Raw genomic sequence first — 18967 nt, forward strand, 5'->3', positions numbered from 1 at the left:
TGCTTGCTGATTTTTTGCTGAATATTTCTCTCACTGTAAAAAGCATTTTCTAGAAATAAGAAGGAGCTTTCGAACTGGTTTTCCCCAAGAGTTGTAGGGGGTTTTTCCAGGGTCACCTTGACCAAAAATCACTGTGTTTAAATGTGTTGAATGGTTGTTTGTATGTGCTGATATTTATTTCTGCATTTTCAGCATTCTGTAATATTTCCAGAATTTGTGTTTTCAGCAAAATTTATTTTCCAGTTGTTGAATGTATGGATATGGGAAAGGGCATTTAACTATTTTGGAGAAATAAGGTGAAACTGAAAACCGAGGTGGGAAATGAGAAATTTTTACGTTCATCGTGATAGACCTCTTTTCAATTTCGATAGCTTCCTTAAACTTACAGTGATGGGAGTGGTCGATCATGGCAATAACACGAGAATCTTCTAGACAAACATGGTCTTTAGTTTTGTTAGCATGTTCTGCCAAAGCCAAGGAGCGAGCCCTACAATGTCTAATATCAGTCGCATGCGCACGAATTATTTGATTTATGGAGCGACCAATTTCTCCAATGTAGGGGGTCCCAAAGGAAAATGTGACACCTTTCATGTCTCTTGGATCCAACGGGTCTTTGACGAATCTGAGGGAGCTACGAATAGTATTCAGGGGTCTAAAAGAAGAAGAGATCATATGCTTCCTTAAAATCCAAGCAATCTTGTCAGTGGTACCTTGGATAAAGGGAAGCTGAACATTGTTAACTAATTCTCTTTGATCTTTTCTTAATTTAGGACCTCTCTTAGCCTTCAAGAAAAATCTAATACCTTGGGACCAACTATAACAATAATTCTGAATAAATTTAAGGAGATGGGTTTTCTCATCATCCGAGTGATCTTTATCTGAAATCCTAAGAGCACGAGTGGCCAAAGTGTTGAGAACACCAACCTTTTGAGTCGGAAAATGATGGGAGTTAGCATGAAGGTATTTCTCTATGTGGGTTTTCTTCCAAAAGACTTGGTGAGAGAAAGAGCCATCATTTTTCTTGGAGATGAGAATGTCAAGGAAAGGAAGACTACCATTAATCTCTGTCTCCATGGTGAACTTAATGGAGCTTGAAAGATTATTAAGATGTTGAAGGAATAAATCTAACTTCTCACGACCATGAGGCCAGTTGATGAATGTATCATCCACGAACCTCTTCCAAAGCTTAGGCTTGAATGGAGCAAAAGTCAAGGCTTTGGATTCGAAATATTCCATGAAAAGGTTGGCAACAACAAGGGAGAGCAGGGAACCCATGGCAACACCGCAGGTTTGCTCATAGTACTCACCTTCAAAGCTAAAAAAGGTAGAGGTGAGGCAGATCTCTACCAATTTAGCTGTATCCGGATCAGTGACGTGCTTGATTACTTCAACCGCTTCATTGATAGGGATATTGGTGTAGAGTGAGACAACATCAAAGCTAACAAGGATGTCCTTTGGCTCAAACTTTAATTTTTTTTATTTCATTGACAAACGTGGAGGAATCCTTGACAAAAGATTCAGATATGCCAACCAGAGGCTTAAGTTTCCGAGCTAAATATTTAGCTAGGAGATAAGTTGGCCCACCAATGGTGTTGACAATGGGTCTGAGGGCCCCCGCTCTTTATGGATTTTAGGAAGACCATAAATCCTAGGAGTGAGAGGGTTGCTTTCAATAAGCTTATGGCTAATGGAACTCATAATGCTACTAGATTTTATAGTGGAAGCTACAACCTTCAAGACTTTTTTTACAAGGTTTTTCTGAAGCTTTCTGTAACTATCGTTATTACAAAGATGATCTAACATCTTTCTTTTGTAGTCATCTCTATCCATGATAACAACAACTCCACCTTTATCCACCTTAAGAACAACAATGTCAGGGTTATTGTTAAGGGACTTAAGGGCATCAAATTCAGATTTACTGATGTTACTCTTAAGCAGTTTAGCATTCCTAAGAACCATCACACAATCTTGCCTAATAACATCTTTCAAATTATCAACAACATCTTTGATGCGATACTCTATGCTACAAATAATATCCTCCACTAAAATTTTCTTTGAAGCAAGAGCGAAATTTAAACCTTTTTCCAAAAGAGAAAAAACAGAAGAATCAAAAGAAAACTTAGAAAGATTAATTACCCTATTATTATTAGAAGAAGGGGACATCAAACCCTTATTAATATAATAATTATTATTGCAATTAATATTAAAATTATCTTAGTTATTAGAATTATAATTATTTTTGAAAAATGTTTAATGTTATTATTAAAATTTTTATTTAAACTTTGATTATTATTATTATTATTGTAAAAGTTCATATTATTAATATTATTATTCATAGAAACATATATATTTAAATATTTGTCATTATTATTATTAAAATTAAAATGATTAAAATTAGAACTATTAAAAGAGGTGTTAGAATTAAAATTAGAATAAAAAAGGGAGGGGAAGAAGAAGGGATGAGAGTATGAGTGAGGATGCTAGATGGGGAAGAGGTATTACTGATGGTGGACAAGGAGTGGGAGGCAGACGAGGAAGATGTATTACCGGTGGTGGATGAGGAATAGGAGGCAGGTGAGGAAGAGTGGAATAGGGTCAACTTAGAACCCGAGAATTGGTTAATCTCTAGACGACATGGATACTTCATTTGGTCAATGACTCCAACCAGTGGCAAGCGTGGAGACCCTTTGACACTGGCACAAAGAAATAACTGGCTATTAGAATAAGTGCCAAAGTTTACCAAAGAAGTAACATCTTTGTCGGAAGGAGTTGTCGAAGGATTGGAGGAAGATGGCGAAACATAAATGGGGCAGCCATAGTTACAAACAACAAGTAGAATATCAATTATAGTCGACATAGGAGCAACGAGGTCTGTAATCAAGCTAGAAATAATTGAAGGGGAACACTGAGTCGCGCTGACAGCTGCGGAGCTCGATGGATACGAGGAGGAACTTGGAGCCAAGGCAAAAGCATAAGGAGTCACATTGTCAACAAAGGAGCCTAAAAGATTTGATGAGGAATCATGAGCTGTAATGTTGGAACCCAACGCATCAGAGGAATCACAAGCTGTAATGCTAGAACTTGACATATCAGAGGAATCACGAGCTGTAATGCTTGAAGAACCCAGAGCGATGCTGCCAACTATATTAAACCATGGTAAAGTATACTCGACCATAGTCTTCCACAATTAGCTATACTCAACCATGGTAAACTAAAGTCAACATGGTCAACTATAGTTGACCATAGTCTATTTTAGCCAACTAATTGAATGTAGACAACCATGATCAACCATATTCAACAATAAACACTCATAGTGAACCACATGTTAACCATCATCAACTAAAGTTAACAATAATTAATTATAGTCAAGCCTACTCAATCATTAATTTAACATGGTCATTCATAATAATTCTCCATATATACATTAATAATCAACTAACACCAACCACATAAATAAAAGTTGTTGATTTTATATACCATTTCAATTGTTTGAAAACCAATAATATTAATTCATGTATATTAACCACTTTAAGAAAGTTTAACATTAATATATTGAAAATTAATAATACTAATTCATGTATATTAACCACTTCAAGAAAGTTTAACATTAATATAATTTAAACCATATAGTTTAATATATTCAGTTTTTTTGACAAAGTTTAACATTTTTTTCCCCTTGGAAAAATCGTAATTTTCATTAATATAAGAAAATTACACGCTATAGATGCAAAGTGCATATGCATAAGATGTGGCTGTGTGCTAGTTCAAAAAATGTTTAGATCCCAAAATATGATCTCAAAAAATAAGATCTCCACGCAGGGAGACAGTCTTTAAATAGTACTGCATAATTGAGTCAAAATTTAAACATACTCTACGTAGAGAGTATTCCTAAAAACATGTACTGTTATGTATATACATAGTTCAAAATAGACAAAATAAGAGAGACTTGTTTTTCATAAGTTCAGGCTCCTATTGAGCCTGGTCTGCATGGTCCATATACGGCCGGTGGTAGTACTGGAAATGTTCCTCTCCCCGCTGCTCCTATATCAACCAGATGTTGCGTGGCTTGATTGCTGTCGTTTTGGAAAGTTGGTTAGCGATGGTGTTTCGTTCCTTGAAGAAAGCGCTCCGCCAGTGGCTGCCTTGGACCTGGTCAGTGGCGGTGAAGGTGGCCGAAGGGGTGCAATCCCACGCTTCTTCATCGTCTCCGGGTTAGGCCTGGATCCATTCGACTCAACGTTGATCATATCGGCTTCATCCAATTGTTCCTTCTGCGTTTGTGTTCCCTCAACAGATGTGGGCTTCCCTCTGGACCCCGATTTATTTTTTGCGAGGAGAGGGCAGTCCTTGTAGAGATGTCTGACTTTATGACATCGTCTGCAACGAAAGGGAACCCCTTCATAGTCCAGGATCTGTGTCCGATCATAGTTCCTCCAGTGAAGGGTAACTTTTTCTTGCAAGCCTCCTCTGATATCTAGGTGCACCAACAATCTCGCATAGGCCATGACTCTTGTGGAAAGGTAGGATTTGTCATAATCCAGGTAAGTTCCTAGGGTATTGCCAATTCTTCTGAAGATTTCCTCGGTCCAGAAATGCAGGGGCAGACCAGGTAGTCTAACCCAGATTGGCCCTGCCCCGAGCTGTTCTCTGTTAGGGTCGAAGAGCGGGCTCCATCTCCTTAGCATGACCAGAGCTTGTTCGATGTGCCAGTAGGATGATAGAACCCAGTTTGTGTGGTCAGCTCACGCAAATCTGAGGGCAAACCAGCCGCGGACAAAAGTTTGGACAATAGGTAGGTCTGCCAAGTGATGGCCCCATATTTCAGCTACCCATTGTTTCAGTCTAGCTGCGGAGTAGGTCCTTCCTCTGACTCTGCCTACCAGGACCGTCGCTACCATATCCATGGTGTCCTGCCACTGGAAATCCTCTTCCCAGTCAATGAAAACGTCCTGTGGCTTCGGCTTAACACACCTTTGCTTCTTTCCCTAGGATGGTTCCGCAGTCTCCGCTTGTTCAGGGTGATCTTCAGGGTGAGGGTTTGGTGGATTAGGGTTAGGGTTTGGAGGCAATTGTTTAGATTCAGGTGGGTAGGCGTCCAGGAGGGGGGGAACGATGGTGTAGCTTCCAGACGGCTGTGCCTGTTCCAAGGGAGGGAAGGAATGTGAAGGGAGGGCTTCATTGAGTGGGGAACGGGGAGGGTAGTGAATAGCCTCAAGGGGATGGAGGGAGGATAGGCCGGAGGATTCAGCCGCTCGTACAGATGTGGAGGGGCCGGGGTCAGTGAGATGGGAGGATGGCGTCAGGGAAGGTGCAGAGAGAGACGACCAAGTCACAGGTAGCTCCGGAAGGTCAATCATAGAGCCTCGCTGTCCCGAAAGCGACGGAAGAGGGGCAATTACCTCTGAGAGCTCACTGCTGAACGAAAAGTGCACGTCGTTGTTAGACAGTCTGTCGAAGATGGAGATGCCCTCGAGGGGGTCCTTCAAATAGTCTATTAGGTTGCCCTCCATGTTGCTCTGGGGTTTACGCCAACTATTGTTGAGAACCAGAGTAACCGACACAAGCTGAACCGAAACCCTACAATCGCAATACCACAAATTCGCATTCACAAGTTCAAGTCGCGGGGGGTACGCTAGAGGTAGAGGGTAAACGGGGTTCCCAAGCAAGTTACGACCAAGACTACAACGGAATACAGCTCGTGTCTGCACCTAGGCCCTAGGTGTACATCCGGATGGTCTACCCATGTCAAGTCGTAGGCGCGCCAACCGTTCCTACATCCTCCTAGCCATCAAGCCTCAATGGATTCTCCGAAAGAATCAGCCAGATATCATTGACATTGACAAAGTTTAACATAGCTGAGAATAATTTAATAATAAATTAAAATATTTATATAAAAATCCTCTCGAGTTGCCTTAAAACTTTTGGACCACCAAAACAGCGTGTATGGACCTTATCCAAAACGCATCGTAACCATTCAAATTTTGAATGAAAATGTTAAAATAACAATTTCCCTCTTTGCAACTTCAGCTCAGTACACCGTCAATCCTACACGTACTCAGAAGGCTTTCAGAGGTCACGGTTTCGACTCCACGACATATGGCGCACACACTCATTTTCCCTTTATCGAATCCACATTTTAGCTACATCAACTCTTCCTCTCATACAAGCACCAAATTTACCAAATCTCTCTGCTCTGCGAATTACCCTCGAATCAGGGTTTCGGCAACCATGGCCGCCGTTCAAGAGTCCGTAATTCCGTCTGTGATCATCGGCGCTGGAAGGGTTGGCCAGGCGCTGCAGAACATGGGAACCGGGAAGGATGTAATTGTTAAGCGAGGCGAAAAAGTACCGGAAAATTTTCCCGGCCCCATTTTTGTTTGTACAAGAAACGACGATCTGGATGCTGTGCTTGAAGTTACGCCTCGGCCTCGTTGGGAGGGTAATTACATTTAATTTCAAATTATCTTTCACGTCATCTAGAATTAAAAAGGATAAAGTGTTTTGCATATTTTCAAAAGTTTGATGGATTAACTTAAGTAGACCTTGCTGCTTCGCATGGCAGTTCTTTTCCAAGGCTTCAAATTACACTCCTGAGATTCGACGCTTTGCTAAATTGACAAAAACACATGGAAATTCTCAAGGAAAATAAATTTTCTCTGAAAATGCAGTATAGTTCGGGAATCGTCTATATTTAAATGCATTTTAGAGAAATATTGAAGATAATTCCTATTGTATTTTGGTAATAAGGGTAAATAATGGCGTAAAATTTAACATATCTCCTAAAATTAGAGATTTGCTTATTATGCAAATATTTTCTCAATGGAAAAAATCAGCGAATTGCTGAATCGGAATTTCAAGAATTTTTCAAAAGAAGAGCCATCTGTTGATTAATAGGCCACAAGGCAATTTCCAATTTAATGTTTGGAGTCTTTGATATATGATTGATTCGAACATCTTTGAGTAAAATTCATCCTCTGACTAATGAAAAACATTATGTACATGTCATTTTATTAAAAAAACCTGTCCGCTGCTAGAAACCGCTACAAGGGCCAGCCAACTGCTCAAATTTATCCAGCTTGTCTCTTCTGCTTTTCAAAGCATTAGAAAAATTAAATAGGTCAACTATGCCATCATTAACCGTTTTCAAGTTTCACAGATAACATGAAAGATACAATAACATAGTTATATTAATGCCCAACAAATGAGCAAAAGATTGTTCAACGGGATTAAGAAGTACAATCAGTGATACGAAGCTGTAAAGTGCACTATGCTATCCGAAAAACGTATAAAAAAATACATGAAATAAATAGCACATCAAAGAAAGAGAAGAAAAAGTCAGACAATATCTACTAGATATCTATAAGGCGACATGAGGACGTAGAGAGTGCCGCCACTCAGATAGCACACCCATATAGAATATGATGATGTCGTTTTGGAAGGTGTCTATGGCTGAGGGGACCTGGTTGGGGGACCTTGGGAGGTGCATGGGAGCCACAAGTAGAGAGAAAACTCCTACTATTTGAGGCCCAAGGAAAGAATCTCGTTAGGCTATAATCATAGATGGTAGGTAATTTATTTATTTAATTTTTTTTTTTTTGCATGATTTATTTATTTTTAATTTGTCATTGCTTCTAAATATCTCGGTGGCAAGTATTCCCTTTCCTTGCATGGAAATATCATAATGAAATGTAGCTGACTTACAACTTCTGAAATGTGGTGGGTCAACAACCCTTGAAACGTGGCTGGCTCGCTACCCTCAATACACCCCTTGGTTAATTCACTATGATTGATGGGGACTCTACCAAATTTTTCTAGAAATCACACTTGACCCCATCTGCACAAATGCTTGCTTATATAGGAAATGATCCATTTGCATGGGCAAGATGTTCCTCTTGCATGGGCTAGACAATTTGCAAGAGGTGAAGTATGTCTATAGGGGACTTGAACTTACAACTTTTGAAATGTGGTTGGGTCAACAACCCTAAAAAACAACCCTTGAAACATGGCTGGCCCACTACCCTCAATATACCCCTTGGTTAATTCACTATGATTGATGGGGACTCTACCAAATTTCTCTAGAAATCACACTTGACCCCATTTGCACAAATGCTTGCTTATATAGGAAATGATCCATTTGCATGGGCAAGACGTTCCTCTTGCATGGGCTAGACAATTTGCAAGAGGTAAAGTATGTCTATAGGGGACTTGAACATATATGGATGTTATGATACTCCCATCCATTTACTATTGAACCAATATCTTGTCGACAAATTTGCTTTGTTTTTACAACATGTTTAAATCATTCTTGGTTGTGATCATAAATCATTTAGCTCTAGCCATAGAACCAACCGTCATTCTTTAACATTGTATATCCATTATATTAAGATATGCCTTTGAAATTGTGCTTGATTGAAGTTGATGGAAGAATGACAGTTTTTCAGTTGATTATAATTTAAGTTTTGTAACACATGGAGGTAATGAGATAAAAAATCGAGGAAAAAGGAGTTGTAAAAGATAATGGAAGGAAATGGAGTAGAAACATGGATATGGGAGCTTCCTTTTGTCACATGGAAGTTTTATGCCAAAACACCTTAATTTATCCTTTTCACACATTTCAATTGTCTTTAGGATGTTAGGGTGGAAGTAACTTCCTAAATCTTCATAGAGTCTTTTTCATGCTATATCACTTCTATGGTGCATATGAGTATCTTGTTGTCCTAAGTACATTTTGTTGAGGATATCAACAAAAAGGGTAGTGAAGTCGAGGCAAGTAGGAATAGTCTCACTTTTAAGAAGTGGAGTTTGGATTTTTAAATAAGGGCATTAATTTTCTTGTTGAGGAGTTGGAGAATGTAAGCCTATCCTCTTCTTTATGAAAATGAAATTAAAAATAAGCCTCTACTTGCATGGGTACTTTGATCTTGCCCCCTTTGGTATACCAATACTTAGTGTACTCACACTTTAATGACCTTTAGGAGGCAATTATATTATTGCTCGTTTTGTAGGCTATCTCATTTTTGTTTAGGATCTAGAGTCGTTTGTGCCTTTGAGCTTTTACTATTGTTTCAACCACAAAAGTCTCACGTTTAATAGGATTGAAGGGGAAAATTCAAGGAGGAGAGGAGGTTATTTGTGCTAGATGAGTTGACAAGACCTTTGATGGCAAGTTAGTTGCGCATTTTGATGTCTCATTTTGTGATTATTGGAGCTCCATAGGACTCTAGTTGTACGTGGTTATTCTCTAAGGGAGAAGAAGCAAAGGTTAGAGGATAATAGTATTGAATCCTTGAGTTTTAGATTAGGGAGATGTTACCCACCAAAACGGGTAGCCCTATATGAGAAAACTTTTCTCATATTCTTGACAGTCGGTTACTCAACGACATAGCCAACAGCCCCTAAAAGCCACCACTAGCTGATGATATGCCATATATGTCCGCCACTTGCATTAACCATTTGTTTCTCACCCATCCGACATGAACACATGGACAAAGGTGGGCCTCCACTCAAAAGGGGTTTGGTCATTTTGCAATCATATTCTTATACTTGTTTGTTTTGGGGCATTTGCTAAGGATTATAGGGTGATTTTAAGAATGATGGGCTTTGACTGTGATCTTGTTCTCTCACCTTAAATGGGGAGTTACTCTTCGATCCTAGTCCAGTGGGACCTCCCTTAATGGCCCTATGGGTATAGGAGGGGCACTACTTGGGAAGCCTTGATTGAGATAACGTAGTTCCATCTACCCCTATGTCATACTTAACACTTTCCATCTTACATTACAAGCCCATATTCCACTTCCATTTTTTGGGTTCAACTTGTCATGAGTTCTTTGGGGTTTGGCAACCATATGTTCACATACTTGGGTAGGGCTTAGAAATTTTGTCCTAGGAGGTTGATGCAACTAAAAGAAATAGAAAGAACATATCATGGCCACAACGAAATTAAAGAAAGAAAAATCAAAAAGCAAAAGATGCCCATGGACATACAAATCATTGTTTTACAAGCCGGCCGATTCGAAACCGACTCGGCCGAGTCGAACCGAGTCATTAGCCTGAGGAGTGACCCGGCCACCTAACCGGTCCGGTTGACCGAGTCACACATGACTCGGCCGAGTCATGTGTGACTCGGTCAACCCGGCCGGGTCCGTTATGACTCGGCCGAGTCACACTTGGGACGGCTGGGCAGCGTAAAAAGTTAAAAAAAAATCGTTTTTTTGGTAATTTTTCAAATGTTTAATGCAGTTTATGGATTCCAAAGGGTAATAGTAATTTGTTAAATGCTTTTGGGGTCCATTTCCCCCTCCCAAACCCTATTTAAGACACCCAAATGCTCTCATTCACTCACAACAGTCTTATGCATTTGAGTGAGAGTCTTCTTTGAGAATTAGTGAGCAGTTCTTGAGCTTGTTTTGGAGCAGCAGTGAGGAGTCTTGGAGGAGCATTGTAGCTGGAGTGAGGAGCTTCTTGGGCAGCCATTTGGAGCAGCATTGAGGAGTTGATTCTTGGAGCAAGCTTGAGGAGGCAGTTTGTGCCTGGAGGTACTTTTTTCCACCTCTATAAATCTGTTTTTGCTTAGTAAATTTTAGGTGCATATCAAGAAAGCTTAGAGAGTGTTTTTTGTCAAATAAATGAACATTGAATCATTTTTTTTTTTTTTTTTTTTCATTTTCAGATTGTTTTCTAGTCAAAAAATGGCACCTAGAGCAAAAGATCCTGCTTGGGCATATGTTGAAATGGTTGATAGTCAGATGCATTGCAAATTTTGCCATAGGAAAATTAAGGAAGGTCCTGGGGGCATTAATAGGCTGAAACAACACTTGGCAGGGATTAGAGGCCAAATTACCCCATGTACCTCATCAGAAATTGGGGAGATTAGAAAGAATTTGTTGGCCAGCTTTGAGAAATTTAAAGAAGATAAGGCTAGGCAAAAAGAGATACAGGCTGAAATTGGGAGGAAGAGGGAGATACAAAAAATGATGGCTACCAACCCCCACTATGATTTTGAGGGTTCTTCCTCTATCCCTCAAACTGAGGCATCCAACCCTTTCCGTTATGTTCCTCCCTCTTTTGGTTCTGTTCAAGATAAGGGAAAGGGTAGAATGAATTTGAAAAAGGGTGATGTGACTATCAAAAGTTATTTCACTCCCTCCTCTCCATCAGATGCACATGGTCCTGAAGTTAGTAAAGGTCAAATTCAGCCCACTTTAGATGACCATTGGAAGAAAGAATTGAGGGAGACTGCTTGTGACTACATAGCTAGATGGTGGTATGATGCTGATATCCCCTTTAATGCTGCTCGTTCACCATATTATGAGCCTATGTTTGATGCCATACATGCTGCTGGAAAAGGCTTCAAAGGCCCTACTATGCAAGAGCTAAGGGGGTTTCGTTTGCAGAAAGAAATTCAATCCATTAATGAGTATTTGCAAGAGTTCAGGGACTCATGGGCAAGAACAGGGTGTACCATCATGTCAGATGGATGGACTGATCAAAGAAACCGTACCATCATAAACTTTCTTGTCTTCTGCCCACAGGGAACCATGTTTTTAAAATCAGTTGATGCATCTGATAAGGTAAAAGATGGCCACTTGTTGTTTCAGCTATTGGATCAGGTTGTTGAGGAGGTGGGGGTGGCTATTGTTGTTCAAATCATCACAGATAATGCCTCTAACTATGTTCTTGCTGGTAAACTGCTGGAGGAAAAACACAAGACCATCTTTTGGACCCCATGCGCTGCACATTGCATAGACCTCATGCTTGAGGATATTGGAAAATTAGATTGGGTCAGAAACACTGTAGATCATGCCAAAAGCATAACAAAATTTATCTACAATCATACATTGGTTTTGAGTCTCATGAGGAAACACACTGGAGGCAAGGATATTATTAGGCCTGCCATCACTAGATTTGCTACACATTTTTTGACATTGCAATCTATGCTTTCCCAACATAGAAACTTGCAAAAGATGTTTTCCAGTGATGAATGGAATCAAAGCAATTGGTCTAACAAACCAGAAGGCAAAGAATTGAAAAGGAAAGTCCATGAAGAAACTTTTTGGAGAAAGGCAGCAGAGATTGTGAAGCTTGCTGAGCCACTAGTTAAGGTGTTGCGGTTGGTGGATGGGGAAAGGTTGGCTATGGGCTTCATTTATGAGGCTATGGATCAAGCAAAGGAGCAAATAAAGACAACATACAAGGATAGAGTGGCAAAGTATGGGCCCATTTGGGCAATCATTGATGAAAGATGGAACAATCAACTCCATCTCCCTATACATGCAGCTGGGTATTTTTTGAACCCACGGTATCATTATAAAGCTAAGGAGTCAGGAGCTTTGAGGGGGGAGGTCAGAGATGGACTGGTTGATTGCATTGAACGCATGATCCCATCGGAGTCTGATCAGCTGGAGATACATCAACAGGTCACATCCTTCAGCAATGCAACAGGTACCTTTGGGAAGAACCTAGCAAAGATTGCAAGAGAAGCAGATGAGCCAGGTAAACAAAAATTTCAATTTTCAATTTCTTAATGGTTTTACTTTTTTTTATTAAAGTTTGTTAAATCATTTATAATTTGAAAGTTAGATATAATTTGTAATTTTGTTGAGCTTCAGCCTTCATCTAACTCATAATTCATTACACTCCTATGTTTTTTGCAGCACAATGGTGGGAGGCCTTTGGTGGCCAGTGCCCTGAATTGCAAAGGTTTGCAATTCGTATTTTGAGTCAAACTTGCAGTGCATCTGGGTGTGAGCGCAATTGGTCTGTCTTTGAGAGGATTCACACAAAGAAGAGAAACCGTTTGGATAAAAAACGGTTGAATGATCTAGTTTTTGTCCAATACAACCTTCGGCTCAGACGAAACCAATTGCTGAACAAAAGACCTGATTCAGATCCCATTGTGTTGGAAGACATTGATCCAACATCAGATTGGGTAGTGGAGAGTCGTCCACCAGAGTTTGATCGTGATGAGGATCTTGATGAACTTGAACATGTTGTTCAACTTCAGCCTGTTCAGTTGAATGCAGATCCCAATCCACCAGCCTCAGTCTCACAGCCAGCAAGGACTCCAGTTGTAGGTGCTTCCTCTGCTCAGCCACGACAGAAGCGCAGCCGCATATCTACTCTATCTCAGCTTGCATCTGCTGCACAGCCTGCTAGTGGTACTGGTACCACTTCTACAGTTGCAGTTGGAGACGATGATGATGATGAGGAGGAGCCATGGGGCCCCTTGTCTGACTCTGATGATGATGATCCAGAGATTGGTCGAGATGATCTTGGCTCCTCTGGCAGTAGCTACTAGCCAGTAGTACTAGTATTGCAGTCTGGTCACCATCATAGTTTACTTTTGTTGTAGAGGCCATTTCTAACCTCCTTGGCTATTTGGATTTTGTTTTGAGTCTTTGATCATGTATGACAGTTGACTATGTATTGCCATTGGGTACCATTTTGATATAGTGGATTGGTTCATGAGCCTACTTTGATCATATGTTGTCTTCCATCTATATTATAATGCTGTGTGTTTGGAAACATGAATGAAAATCTTTAAAATTATGTTTAAAATCTTTAAAATTATGTTTTTTAATAAAAAAAATAAATATTTAATGTATTTTTTACAACGACCGAGTCATTGAAATCGAGTCGGCCGAGTCATTACCGTTTCGGAGTCGGAGTTGGAGTCGATCCTCGGCCGAGTCAGAGTCGGAGTCGGAGTCTTAAAACATTGATACAAATTAGAACGTGGGCAAAAGCCTAACATGAGCTCTACCTCACTCATTATGGCCATCACTCGGTTCTTGAGCACAGGTTGCTCCATTACATCAAAAGAAGGAACCCTTGCATGTCCCAACCCCAATGAGCAATGAACTAATTCATCATTAAGGGGTAATACAATTGCCACATCATTCAAAGCAAGCTCTAACCCTTGAGCTACGAGCAACAATAAAAAGAAAAATGAAGAAGTAAAAGGCTCACAATATGGGTGGAAAAACAAAGGCCAATTGGTATCTCATGTATCCACAAATGCTCCCTCCTCACATCTATACACTCAGGATGTGGACACCCCATTAGTTGGTCCCTTTGACCATGGCACTTGGCCATGAAGTCTTCCCCTATGTTATCATCATTATTATTTACTGACACCTATTGATTGAAGTTGGGACCGAGGAAATGATACTTCCCCCTAGGGGCTGAAAACACCTAATAGGGTTGACCTTTGACCACTCCTACCTAGGGAGAAAACACCATTACGAGATCGAGGTCTTTGGAAGGGGATCCTTATTTGAAGTATTGAATAGCCTATGACATTCAAGTTTAGTTCACTTAGATGCAATAATGATCTTTGTCCCTAATGTCTGGTTGCTTTCACTAGAATCTTTGTTGTGATTGTCAAGTGGTTGAACAACCCAGGTCTTGCGCATCTTCTCCACAGGTACCTAGGCCCTAAGAGAAGTATATTGGCACAAACAGGTGAAGCATTGAGACTCTTGGGCCACCTAGCAACAACATCATATGACACATGTTCTAGGGCACCTCTTGAACCTGAGACGTTGGATCACTTTGTACTAAATTTGATGGTTCTTCAGGATGACACACCTGGACCCAACATGCTCCCAGGTCGACCTTGACACTATATGATGGATGGCAGTCTATTCAGGGCTTAGATGAGGATATTCTCACCCTCAAATACTAAATAGGGCTAGTTGCACTTGAGAAGCTCTCAATGCTGGAGCAGAGGAGGACACTTTGAGCAATTGGAGACCCCTTTGTGGTGCCCCAGCTGGATCTTGGGACCCCACAGGAGGCAACATGATTGATTTAAGGGCCTGCCCTTAATTCTTGATTTTTACATGCTTCTACACCATCTTAGACACCTTATTTCACTTGGACATGCCATTTGGAGCTCATTTCTTGCATGACGTCAGCCCTAGAGAGCTAGCGGCTCACACATGTGGGCTAATTAGGGCATATTATGTTTAAGCTAGTGGGTTGGCTTGTAACCCAAGCATATTTTATGATCAAACTTGTTTTAGGGGTGTCATTAGGCTAATATTAGGTCCTACTCATATAAATAGAGGAGAGGCTCATTCTATTTCATCATCATCACTTGGACTTGATTTCGGCCCTCTTAGAGATTTCGGCCTTCTTTGTATCTTAGAGAGATGTGATTCTATGGAGTTCTGGTCTATTGGAGCTTTTTCTTGGCATTGAAGAAGTTATCTTGGATCAATAAAGGATTTTTCATGCATTTTATCTTGTAAGTGAACCTTGTACTTGATAAATCTTTGATTTTATGTCTAATGTATGGAGTGAATTGATAATCTAGGATGTTTTTCTATTATGCTTTCATTATTGAAGATCTATTATATAAAATCTAGATATCATCATTGTATGCATTACTCATCTATGAAATTTTAATGACAATACCCCAGGTGAATTTTTGTAATAGCTCTCACAAGTGACCTTGATTCCTCAGAAAGAAGATAGTTAGGGTTTTGTGCTAGGGCATCAAAATATCCTTACTCCTTTGCAAGATTTAGCCAATCTTTCACATTCATAGACTCCATCATCCCAAGGATTAGGCACTGGCCTTGTCAATTTGGTGATCACACACAATTTTATCCATTAACATGAATTTCGCTCTCTCCAATTTTGACCCTCTTAAGGATAAGAAACGAAGGTAGGGCTTGGTTTGAATTGTGGCCTAAAAGAGGAATTTTAGCTTGTGGAAGGATTCAACATTGAGGGAAGACTTGGTTGCCTCAAAATCAACCTCCCTTAGTGGCTAATCTCTCCATTGCAAGCCCTAATCCTCTTGCCCTAGGTAGATTTGCCCTAGGAAAACCCTAGTTTGTCTAAAGCTTCAACTTGAGGACTTGTTGAAGGTTTCTTAGACCATTTGCTTGCTAATTCTCATTGATTGGAAAAGCTTTCTTGGTCTATTGATCCTATGGTATACCTTTTGGCTTGCTATCTCTCAAGCCCTAGGTCAATTGTGCCCAACTTGAGTATTATTAGGGATGCGAGTTGTCTCTATTTCCTTGTTTGAGTCTTGTACTTAAGAAGAACCATCCTCTATAAGCCTCTAGTGCCACCTTAATCCTTGAAACCTAGCATATCTTTCATAGGTGACTTTTATAATGGGAAGCCTCCCATTGGTGAAAATCCATAAACAACAGGGGGTAGTGGCTGTGGTGATAATGGGCCACACCTCATTGTTGTCACTTTGTCTAGTGCCCGCCTTCTAGGGTTTCCCTCTACAAGGGCCCACTAATTTTGAGGCAATAACATGCATTTAAGATGGCCTTGACAAGTCTCCTTAATTGGTTTCTTTTGACAAAAGTGAATATATGGTGGAAGAATTTTGCATGAAGTCCACTGGTGTTTTTGTTTGTTGCCTGGGCCAATAACGAACTTTGAAATTTGGCTTAGAAATGTTTGGATTTAATTTTGGGTTAGTTTTAGAGGTTGTCAAGATTTTGGTGAATGGAGCTCCTTTTAGTCCAAGAAAATGGCTATGAATGTTCCTCGTAAGAATTTTTTCTTATATTAGCATTCCACATTAATAATTTTGCTTGGGTCCTTAAAATAATTTGGGAACATTTTAGAAGCATGGCAATTGCAAAGAGTCATAGAAGTTTAGGAATTAGAATCCCTAATGTGGAAATTTATTTCACTTAGTTTATGAGATTATGGAGAAATTATATGTAAATATAGATTCTATTACACCTACAAATGTTCGATTGCTAATTCCATTATAAAGTGTTTAATTATACACCTAAAATGTGTTGGCATTATGGCTAATGTGTTGTCCTTGATAGCAACCTACTTGAGTTGTCTTTTGATGGCAACCTACTTAATGAAGATGTTAACAGGATGTGTCTACATGCGACAAAGAGTTTGGTCAAAGGCATAGCAGTTCAAAGATAAAGGAATGATAAAGATGAAGTTTGAAGAAGTATACGTGGGTTCTATGAACCAAAGCTGCGTACACATGTGGGTATGAAGAAGCAAAGGTGCGTACAGTTTTTGCAACATGGTATTCTAAATACCAAGGGTCTTTACCATGGTATTGACCCATAGTATTGAGCCCAACAACAAATATTTGATCCCGTCAAAGAATACCATCGGCATTAGTATGGTTTTGACCTGTGGTATTGGATAAGGGCTAAGCTATATAAGGAGATGAAGATCAAATTACTTTGTGTGCAAGTGATGGATATTTTATGAATAGTTAGATCTGAAGCAAGTGTGCATGTAATGGGCTATTAATGAATTTTTTGATCTGAAACTAAGTATGCACCCGAGAATTTGATGATGGATCAGATCCAATAGATCTGGAATGACTATAATATGTATGTCTGATGCATGTTTTGTTATGTATGCCGAGAGATGGGTTTGTTTTGAAGATCTGATGTGCAACAAAGCTATAAGTCAAAAGTTTTGCAGATCTGTACACAGGTTTGATAACCTGAAAGGAGCGTACATACGCGGGATTAATGCTGGTAAGTCGCGTATCTATTCAGATCTGTACGTGGGTTTGATTCTTGAAAAGCACGTATATACTCGGAAGTGTTTTGAGGAAAGCGTGTATATAAGCTAGGGTTTTGCTGAATAAGATGTCTGATCAGTCTAATCAGTCTTGTTGTGTTTCTGTTGTCTGTCAATGAAGTCTTACTTGATGATCTGGGTTTAACAATAATGATTGAAGTTGAATTGATTGATTGAAGAGTGATGATGCTGCTAGCTATATATATGATTGAAGATCTGTGATGGTTTTGTGATTATTTCAAAATGATTCAGTGGTTCAGGGTTTAACTCAGTGTGTGTTTTAGAATGACAGTGATTCAGTTTTAGGGTTCAATGTTTTGAGATCTATACGCGGGTATGCTTCAAGGAAGTTGCGTATACACGTGGGTTTGCTAAAGTAAAGTAGCGTATATATTATGACATTTTATTGATCAGGGTTTTCAGTTGGTTTTGTAAGTTGATGCAATGTTTGAGTTCAATATTGGTATTTTGGTTACAATGATCTAACTGCCTTGGCTGTTTGAGAATAAGTTGATTAATTTGGGTCTCAGTTGGTTCAGTGATTGGTTGATTCAGTTGGTTCAATGATTGAGTGATTTTTTGCAGTGATCAGTTTCAGTTTTGATATTTGGTATTGGACTTAAAATAATGGTAGTGGGTCCAGTTTGAAAATTTGATTAAAAGTGGCCTACAAGTTGTGATGTTTTGTAATAGGTGGATCCAATGTGAAAATTTATGAAACGTGGTCCACAAGGTTGGAGCCTTCAATGAGGAAGTAGAAGCTTCCTTCCAATGGTAGCTGGTAAATTAGATCAGGAGGTTGGAGCTCCCTTCCGATGGGTGTTGGTAAACAAGATCAGGGGGTTGGAGCTCCCTTTTGGTGGGTGCCGATAAACAAGATCAAGGGGTTGGAGCTCCCTTCTAGTAGGAGGTGGAGAACGAGAGAAGGTTGTAGCCTTCTGCAGGTGGGTGCCTGTGTGCTGGTATAAGTCTGTGCCAGTACAAGATTGTAACAAGTTTTTCTTAATAATAAAAGAAGACAAAGACGATAGCAATGGTGGTTTTCTCCCACATTGGGTTTCCACCTAAAAATCATGGTGTTCATATGTGTTGCTTATGTGTGATGCTTTATTCTGTTCTTACTACACATGGTTACTGTATATCTAATGCTGATGAAGTACTAACATACTGGTTCAAGATAAAATTGATTAAAAACTAAGTTGATTAGATATACGCTAGTTGTCTGCATTAAAGTCGCGTAAATATGCAAGTTTCTTTTAGTAAAGCCACATACAAAAATATGAGTAAGAAAATAAAAGTTTAAGTGAGTTTTAAATACTGATTCACCCTCTCCCCCCAGTGTTTTTCCTAACAATTGGGATCAGAGCAGGTCCTTTGGAAGAAGCTTGATCGCTTGAAGGAAGTTTCATCAAGATGAGCAATC

At 39.7% G+C, this 18967-nt stretch overlaps 1 protein-coding gene across 1 annotated transcript in view; it reads left to right on the forward strand.

The window, feature by feature from the left end:
* The first annotated feature begins 5996 nt into the window (after positions 1-5996).
* The window catches only part of LOC149244187 (nuclear protein), a 152029-nt gene continuing 139058 nt past the window's right edge, over positions 5997-18967 (forward strand). Inside the window, exon 1 of the mRNA XM_089374757.1 lies at positions 5997-6439. Coding sequence (XP_089230883.1) covers positions 6097-6439 — 343 coding nt within the window. The 5' untranslated portion in view covers positions 5997-6096. The remainder of the gene's footprint in view (positions 6440-18967) is intronic.

The sequence above is a fragment of the Pinus tabuliformis genome, chromosome 8, assembly GCF_031772625.1.
Source record: "Pinus tabuliformis cultivar Carrire ecotype Pingquan chromosome 8, CPIR1, whole genome shotgun sequence".
Classification (NCBI taxonomy): Eukaryota; Viridiplantae; Streptophyta; class Pinopsida; order Pinales; family Pinaceae; genus Pinus; species Pinus tabuliformis.